At 33.4% G+C, this 9,595-nt stretch overlaps 1 protein-coding gene across 2 annotated transcripts; it reads left to right on the forward strand.

The window, feature by feature from the left end:
• Positions 1-5,761: 5,761 nt before the first annotated feature.
• Positions 5,762-9,260, forward strand: LOC111372348 (UDP-arabinose 4-epimerase 1-like). Of its 2 annotated transcripts, XM_022994645.1 has the most exons (10): positions 5,762-6,060; positions 6,402-6,548; positions 6,843-6,964; positions 7,185-7,298; positions 7,395-7,502; positions 7,609-7,700; positions 8,025-8,166; positions 8,272-8,366; positions 8,481-8,610; positions 8,689-9,260. In XM_022994645.1, the coding sequence occupies exons 3-10, from the start codon at positions 6,845-6,847 to the stop codon at positions 9,055-9,057; spliced, it is 1,170 nt and encodes a 389-aa protein (XP_022850413.1). In that variant the 5' UTR covers positions 5,762-6,060; positions 6,402-6,548; positions 6,843-6,844; the 3' UTR covers positions 9,058-9,260. The 2 variants fall into 2 exon arrangements, with proteins under 2 accessions (XP_022850413.1, XP_022850414.1); XM_022994646.1 differs by lacking the exon at positions 6,402-6,548.
• Positions 9,261-9,595: the final 335 nt, after the last annotated feature.

Here is a 9,595-nt window from a genome sequence, read left to right on the forward strand (position 1 = left end):
TCTCTCTCTCTCTCTCTCTCTCTCTCTGTATAATAGATGGGTACGCGGCACAGAACAGTTTCTGTTCTGGGGTGCTTGTCGTTTATATAACGGTTGCATCGATGGAGTGAAGAATGTGGAGTGTGTGTGTATATATTTTAAACTTTTCTGGTTTGTAAGCACTTGTATAATTCTATCAAAGTGATCCAAAGGGTTGCAATTTGCGTCTGTGGGAATGTTGTCCTGCAACTGCATGAGTGTTCTTGATGGTATAAAAGTTATAAATTAATTAAAATTATGGGTGAAAATGTTAGTGATAGTCACTAATTATATTTTTAGCTTCAATCAAGTTACACAGCCATAATTTTATTTCAATTTGCCATCTATCAATTAATAATTAGTGAGATGATTACTGAAAGTGAGCCACTTGATTTATATTCAATGCAATAAATTGTATAATATTTTATTGAGTAATGCTATTTGTATTATTGATGTTAAAACATCAATTTAGGTGGCATTAATATGACATTTAGAGAGTTTTTAAAAATTCTACATTGAATACTTATAAATTTTTTAAATCTTAAAAAATATTTTAAATTCCAAATTGAATATGCCCCATAAATGATAAATACTATTAAATGGGTCAAATAAACATTTCATTGAGTCTATTATACACCACCACCTAAATTGATGTTCTAGCATAGTTGGTGCTAGACAATATTATTCTATTCTATTAAATTATGAATCAAAGGGTTCACTACGGATTACATGGGTTATCATCATCACTTTTCACGAATATCATTATTCTTTCGTTCATATTTATCAGATTCAACCCAATTGTCGACCAAAAATATAATCGGCCACCGTGTCATTGATTTGGTAAGTGCGCCAATTTTATTTTATTTATTTTTTATTTTTTATTGCTGGACCAATTGAATGTAAAATGTTTTTGATCCAAAAATAAATAAATAAATAAAAATAGCGTATGTAAATAGGTTTATGTTATATTAGTTATCGACCATTTTACATGTCAATTGGCTCATTTTGATAACCCTGTCCGGCTCCACAGTCTATTCGGTGGTTTTCTAGCTGACCATAGTTTATAACTATGCTTAAACAATTCAATCTTTCAATAGGTAATTGAACAAGTTTGATTGTTCATATCAAATATCAGAAAATAAATTAGGAATGTGACTGGATATAAAAAAGTTGAGTGTGTTTTAAATAATAAATATGAAAGAGTAAAAATTGAATTTTACAGAATATCAATAATCGGCCTTGCCTTATGGTGCTTGCCATATTTTGGAGGTTGAGCTTCGAGCTATATTAGATAGAATTCTTCTTGTCAGACGATTTGAGATTTCTAATATTTGGGATGAGACTGACTGGACTCTGATTATTCACTGGATCACCAAGGGTGGAGGGCAATGGACAATTCAAAATACTCTCAAACATATTACACACATCCTCTATTTTGATCGTGTTATTATTTCTGACATATACCATTAGGGGAACCAGGTTGCATATTCAGTTGTTTCAAAGGGTGGGATAACCGTCACTACCAAGAGTATGGACTACATAACCTTCCACGATGACTTAGGGCACTTGTGCATATTGATATATATGGATTATCTACCTTTAGAAGTTTGTAGTTTAGGACTCATTTACTTTCGTTGTATTGGGAGTAGTACTCCCTGCTTATTGCTTTTACTACGTTTGCTGTTTTGTTTCTTTTTGGAGGTCTGATTTATGTCCCCATCCTTCTCCGTACTCTCGTCCTTTTGATGATATATACATCATTGGGGAATTTTAATTCCCAACAATATTGCTTGGTAGAGCCTAAAAACTCATTAAAGATGTGTGAACGGCTTTGCTATTTTAAAAAATAAAAAATAAAAATAAGAGCCTTGGACCAAATGGAGGGTGTTCATTGACCTGCCCAATCCTCATTAGGGGCAAAGTAATCAGTGTCATATGACTGTTTTGCTTACTTGTCTTTCACACGCAGCAACGGCGTAGACTTTTTGGAAGTAAAATAAATTCATTTATAAGTTATGAAAGGACTACTTCTTTGTTAGAAGGAAGAGACAATTATGAACGTAGCCATCGTTGGCTTATTCTCCCTTTTAGTTTTAACCAATATTTAAAGACTACAAGAACCCCAAAAAAAAAAAATTAATAATAAAAAATAATAATAATAATAAATTGACTTTTAAGAATTGGAGTATAATTATAATTAAATTAATTTAATAATTGTAGTAAGGTATAAGAAGTTGACACAAGCTGCACGTTTCCACGTTATTAGTCAGCAATGTTAGGTTAGTACAATTAACACATACAGCGAAATTCTACAAAAAATTATTGCTAAAGCTAGTAATTTCTCAAATAAATATACGACTTTTCAAATTGTTTTATAAATTGACAAGTGGCTATTTATTCAATATATGGATGCTAAATTTACTTAGGATCGACCCGACCTATCTCTAATCTCAATATCTCTCACGTGATCCTGTAAGGTGATAGCTCGTCACTTCGATATACACAAGGATTGACCTTAATCCTAAGAGGGACTAAACGCCATGCATGGACAGACGGGAAGGTCTAGTCGTCCCGTGTTTCCATGAATGGGATAAACCCCACAAATTTGAGAAACTTTTTATATATGATATATAATTAAATTTTTAATTTTATTATATTTTGTGTTTGAAATTTTTTCCATTTGTTACATATGTCCCTTCAATGGGAGGTAACTTGATCATGCCTCAAAGCCTTTATTTCAGGTATTCAAAGCGTTGATCATGTTTATTCTTGAGTCGAATAGAACTCAACTTAAACATGTAAAATTTTAGGTAGCATCACAATGAACCTACATTCAAATTTCCTCAACATGTTCGGTAGATTAATTGAACAATATTAAAAAGATAAAAATAAAAAAATTACGTGAGAAATCAAATAATTGTCTTGTTTGATCTCTTCCATTTCAACGTACTCAAAATAATTTGCATTATTTTATTGTAGTATAATGAAATTAATTAACATATCCCAACTAGGATACACATTTTTGAGTTATTGTATATTTGTATCTTCTAGTTAGTGATGGCACTCGGCTCGGCCCTTTAACCCACGAGCTTGGCTGGAGCTCGTGGCGAGCCAAGCTAGAGCTCGGCTAGGTCCACGAGCTTGTGAGTTCACGAGTCACGAGCTCGTCTAACTCACGAGCTCGTGATTTTTAAATTTTTTGGGATTTTTTTACTTTTTTTCACATTTTTTGACGAGTCCACGAGCCGAGCTCATAGGCTCGTCAAAAATGGTTCATGGGCTCTCGGCTCGTGGGATTGAGCCCCTTGCTAGGCTTGGGCTTGGGCTCCTCATTTGCCGTCCACGAGCCAAGCGGTCGAGTCGACGAGCGCTCAACCCATTTGACATCCCTATTTCTAGTCAATGTAGTTGGGCTGTCCGAATTACATAGCTAGAGTAGTTAGGATAGTTCTCTATTTCACAAATAAAAGAAAAGAAAAAGAGAAAATAACTTACATATTTCAAGAAATGCTATCTTCAAAATTCAAATATACTGCCACCTCTTCATACTATTTAATAAATTATTATCTGTATAATGTTTGCAAAATCATATTTTTTAAATTATTTTATGTATAATGTTTAAAAAAATTTCATTACCTTTTAACCACGAGTTCTTTAAAGGATCATTATTATAAAACTTGCTTTCACAAACAAAAAAAAGGGCTCAAATAGAACCAAAACTTATAATTTTTTCAACTTTTTCAATTAAATCAAATAGGACAATCCAATAAGTCTACGTAGCATAGTGAGAGTAATTATTGTCATTTATTACTTAGTAATTTTGCCCATATTTGGTATATATTAAAAAGTCAATAATTAATTTTAATCACATATTTCACGAGATTTACAACTTTTTAATCACATTCGTCAACATTTATCAAAATTTACTAAAAAAATTGATGTTAATCTACACCAAACATGAGTTGTGCGCGCACTTGCAATGTGATTGTAATCTTGATACGCTATACATAAATAATATAAAATTAGAGTTTTTGACACATTAAATCCAATAAATATTGTTTTGGCAACAGTCTTATGTAATTAAAATCATTTATAAAGATTTCACTTAATCTTGCAATATTCATATTGCTCAAACAAAATTTATTAGAGCATCTTCTACTTCTAATATGCCATAAACAATACCAAACACATTTGCAACAAGTCCATTCCATACAGTTGAAATCTATTGTCCTCATTTGTCCGACTTGCTACAAAACATCGGCACCTCACACTTGAAATTAGTTTTGTTAAGAAAGAGAGATGCAACAAAGTGTCGATGAGATAGTCAAAAGTGTTGCCAAATAGGAGTTAATTGTCCCAATAATCACTGAACTTATTTATAATTTTTCAATTGCTTACTGAAATTTAAAATGTCAAGTTTTGGCTATTAAACTTATTCAAACGTTGGACATTACTGGCATAATATTTGTTTCAAATCTCTAACGGAATTGGTGACACGGCTAAAAGAATGTACAAGTGGAACCCCGTCACATTATTACCAAATTAACACATAAGAAGATGTCTTTCATTGATAGTTAAATTTTGAAAAATGACTTTGATTGCTCACTCTATTTTGGAAAAATGTCTTTGATTGCTTGCTGAACTTTGGGATGATTGAATTTTGATCACTAAACTTATAAAAATGACGTCGACTTGTAGTTCGCTAAAAAATATGTACCGCAAGCACACGTATTGTGTATAAATAATAAAGTGGATAAACGAGTCTAGGTTGTCGATCTCATAATGAATGGTTACTTAATTGCACCATAGTTAAATTTAAGAATTGTGCTATGCGTACACAATAGTGTACACAAATTATTACACCCCCTCACATGAAGAGGAGCCCACATACAATAAAATATTTGTGGGCCCCCTCCATGTGAAGAAGGTGTAATTTATTATGTACGCCTTATTGTGTACACATAGAATAATCCTAAATTTAATTTTAACAATGAAACAAACGATAAATTTAAAATTTGCAAATGATTCTATAATAATAAAGAAAAGATCATAGATATAAGATCTTTCCTCAATTTTATTATTTGATCGTTTCATTATTTGTGTAGAATTTTAAACTATTTTCATTACTTGAAAAAAAAAAAAATCAAATTTACTTTGTGTTTCGTTGTTAAAATTGAATTTAACTATCGTATAATTGAATAATTATTACTCGTGTGATTGACAATCCGGACTCGTTTGTTCACTTTATAATCAGTATGTGACACACGCGCTTGCAGTACACATTTTTTACCAAACAATAGGATAACGTAATTTTTATAAGTTTAGTGACCAAAATTTGATCATTTCAAACTTTATTGAGCAATTGAAGATGTTTTTCAAAATTTAATGAGCAATGAATGACGTTTTCTTACATAGCAATTTGGTAACGACATGACGAGACGTCACATGTGCATTCCATTAGCCACGCCACCAACTTCATTAGAGATTTGAAACAGATGTTATGCATGTTTGGATAAGCTTAGTAATCAAAACTCAATATTTTAAACTTTGACGAACAATTGAACACATAGATATAAGTTTTGTGATTATTGAAACAATTAACTCGCAAAATGACAATTGATATCAACTCACACGTAACTAGTTCGATTGTTAACTCACTCTTGATTTTTCTTTAAATACAACGGACAATTCAAAGTTCTCTTTCCTTCCCATTTCTCTCTCGTGACTTGGTCTAACAAAAACACACACATTCGGAAAATGATTGGTTTACTGAGTATGAGATGGCAATATTTGTGTGTCATCCCCTAATTTTAAGGCTTTGTTTGATCGTAGGTTGCACTGAAGAACATGGTCCACTTTTCTTCCACTACAATATAGATTATCTAATCCCAACGCGTTATTTCACATTCAAACTGCCAAGCCTCTCTTTATTTTTCCGTTTCTCCTACTCCTTCCTCCCTTTGACATTTCGCACTATTAGTCATATATATTTATAACGTTCTCGATTAGTCTTCTTTATTTCTATCTCTCTCTCCAGTTCAGGTATGAATTTTTAGTTCTGGAAATTAATGCTTCTATCGGTTTTTCATTTGTGAATTTGGGTTGTGTTTAAAATTGGGTTTTATCTCTTCTGTTCTTATGTATGATCTTTTGAATGTTTAAGGTAAGAATAAATGAGAAAAATTCATGTGATGTAAAAATTCTGGCTTATGATTCTCTTTTGTTGTATTTCCTAAGTTTCTCCGCTGAAAAACTGAGTCTGTGTTAAGACATAGATATTACTGAAGAATTAGAATTTAACATCTGACGCAATAACATGGGAGATTTAAGGTTGTTTCCTTGTTGGATCATTTTGCTAATCAATAGATTTTATTTTAATACAGACTGGATATATCTATTACAAACTTGAAGATTCTTAAACGTCGTCATTAGTTCTGCCTTCGATTGTTGTTCACATTAGTGAGAAGACACAATTCAGTGGGAAATAATAAGAAGAAACCTGTGTCTTTCGCTGCTTAATCGATTTCAAGGTATATACTAAAATCTAAGTAGAGGTTCAAATTGGTTCCATTGCATCTTTCTCGTTTGTGAAATTCTTTAAGGCCTCGAAATTTATTAAGCGCATTTTGTCTATAGTGAGTACAAATTTATTCGTCAAATTGATTGTCTTGAAAAATCGAAGATCATTTTTAGTCTTCTTTACCAAGTTCATCTCCAAGTCCTCAACAAAAGAGATTAATGATTCTTAGTTGACAAATGAATATGAATTTCTTTATTGATTGCTTACTGATAAATTATAAGAGGAATTAAATCTGCATTTACAGGGATGGATTTTATAGAGACGAATCGAAGGAGCAACACTAGGAAAATTTTCTTAGCTGCCGGAATTACTGCACTTTTTATTTTTCTTTTCAAGCGATCACCTGGTACTGCTACCTCTACCAAGGTATGCCTCTAATTCCAATGTTTGTGATAGAACGTTTACAATTTGTTTGGAAGATAGTACTGGACAGTGTATATAGAGGACAATGCAAAATCTTTAGATTAAGTTCTTGACAAGAAATCATACAATTCTGCAGTATTATTTCAATCGACAACTATAAGTAGTTCCGGATCATAAACTTTTCTCAATCTGATGTTATGAAATTTCATCTTTGCATCTTCAGTTTTCTCAACACGAATCTGGAGTAACGCATGTCTTAGTAACTGGAGGTGCAGGCTATATAGGTTCTCATGCTGTCCTTCGGCTTCTCAAGGATTCATATCGTGTAACCATTGTGGTATGTTCATGGTGGAATTTCATTTCATCTATAGTGGATTATTTCCAAAATGACTGTGATAAAATATTTTTTGTGAAAACGGGTTTTTATTGGCAGGACAACCTTTCCAGAGGGAACATGGGAGCTGTTAAAGTCCTCCAAGAACTTTATCCCGAGCCCGGGAGACTTCAATTTATATATGCTGATCTTGGAGATGCAGCATCAGTATCCTATTACAATTTCTTGCACTTTCATTCTATCATGTCTACTTTATTAATTAGCTCTATGAAAACCAGTTTTTTGGCAATTTCATCCCTAACTTTTATATCAGGTAAATAAAATTTTTACAGAGAACGCATTTGATGCTGTCATGCATTTCGCAGCTGTTGCTTATGTTGGCGAAAGTACAGCAGAGCCTCTAAGGTATTTTGTACTCTTCGACTTTCAGCTCTCATTTACTTATATATCATATTTGCTTATGATGACACTTTTTCTGGGACTTCCATTATCCATTGAAAGAGAAAAATGTGAGTGGGTCCAAGATCTAGACATGGACTGTGCAGGTGGTGCTGCGTCTAGGCTGGGCCACTATCGACCTTATTGACACCTCTATACCCTGTTTGAGTCCAAAGTCTCGACCCTTGCTACTTGAGCACTACAAAACTTATCGACTTGCTAAGGATACTAAGTTGTTCCGTTCCTATTGCTACATGTTTCTTATATTGGTATTGTGTGGTCTGAGTGCAGGTACTATCATAATATTACTTCAAATACCTTGTTAATAGTGAAGGCAATGGCTGCACATGGTGTAAAGACATTGATCTATTCAAGCACTTGTGCTACGTATGGAGAACCGGAAAAGATGCCTATCACAGAAGTTACTCCTCAAGTTAGTACTCAATTCACGCGTTCATCTTGCCCTTCATGTCCATAATTTCCAATTAGTTGAAGTTGGTTAGAAAATAGCATCTGATTAACTGTTTTGAAACTTCAGGCCCCGATCAATCCATACGGAAAAGCCAAGAAAATGGCAGAAGACATTATATTGGACTTCTCAAAGACTTCCGACATGGCTGTCATGATTTTAAGGTTTGTACATCGTACACATCACGGACTAATAGTTAACCTAAAAGGGTATACAAATTTTTTAAAAAAAAAAAAAAAAATGATAAGTTAGTAACGAACTCTGTGTGGGTATCTCAGGTACTTCAATGTAATTGGCTCCGACCCTGAGGGAAGATTGGGAGAAGCTCCTCGATCAGAATTGCGTGAACAGGGACGTATTTCAGGTGCTTGTTTCGATGCAGCCAGAGGAATAATTTCGGGATTAAAGGTACACAATTTTCTTGATATGGTTTCAAATTTTGATCCAAGAATGTTAGGATCTCTGAAAAGAAAGCTATTCATGCAGATAAGAGGGACAGATTATAGCACACCAGATGGAACTTGTGTAAGAGACTACATTGATGTTACTGATCTGATTGATGCACATGTCAAAGCATTAGCCCATGCAAAACCAGGCAAAGTTGGAATTTACAATGTTGGGACTGGAAAAGGTAGTTCAGTAAAACAATTTGTGGAAGCATGTAAGAAGGCTACTGGTGTGAACATAAAGGTTGACTACCTAAGTCGTCGGCCGGGGGATTATGCCGAAGTATATAGCGATCCTTCGAAGATCAAGAACGAGCTAAACTGGTCGGCTAAGTACACGAATCTCGAAGAAAGCTTAGCAATTGCTTGGAGATGGCAAAAGACACACAGAAATGGTTACAACAATTGAGTTTGGAGTTAGTTCCATTTTGTTATAGTCTTAGCAGATTAGTTGATGCTATACATACAGGTCATTGTTTCGTCGTATGTCGTTCGACAAATATCAAGACAGTGTCGATCGAGCTGATATCGTGAATTTATATTAAGATGGTGATTAATCATGAAATCTAGAGATGCAATAAAAGGAAGACAATGAAGTGGAATTGTTCTTAACTTTGACTAAGTTTAGAAGTTCAGAACATTGATCCTTATACCTTAATCTAATCTTGATCAGAAATCCAAAAGTTAAGCAGAATCAATCTTGAAAATCAACCTAACCAGCCTGGAAAACTGAAGGATTCTCATTTTTAATCCTTAACTTATCCATAATGTCGGAGAGCCAAGAATCTTATTACTTTATATTTTACAAGTATTCACAAATCCAATTTTCTAAAACCAGATATATTGATGTCGCATCTCGCTCATTGATGTGTCAAAGAACCCAAAGACGTGAACATTAACCATTTAAGATTAAGATAGACTCGTGAAATTTAATTAATTCAAGTGGT

Source organism: Olea europaea, chromosome 23 (genome assembly GCF_002742605.1).
Source record: "Olea europaea var. sylvestris chromosome 23, O_europaea_v1, whole genome shotgun sequence".
NCBI classification, from domain to species: domain Eukaryota; kingdom Viridiplantae; phylum Streptophyta; class Magnoliopsida; order Lamiales; family Oleaceae; genus Olea; species Olea europaea.

Bases quoted from the DNA above. Each gene is read 5' to 3' on its own strand.
- LOC111372348 (XM_022994645.1), top strand. From the start codon at position 6,845: ATGGATTTTATAGAGACGAATCGAAGGAGCAACACTAGGAAAATTTTC. The intron at 7,701-8,024 runs GTATTTTGTACT...GTCTGAGTGCAG, and splicing joins AGTACAGCAGAGCCTCTAAG to GTACTATCATAATATTACTT. The intron at 8,367-8,480 runs GTTTGTACATCG...TGGGTATCTCAG, and splicing joins ATGGCTGTCATGATTTTAAG to GTACTTCAATGTAATTGGCT.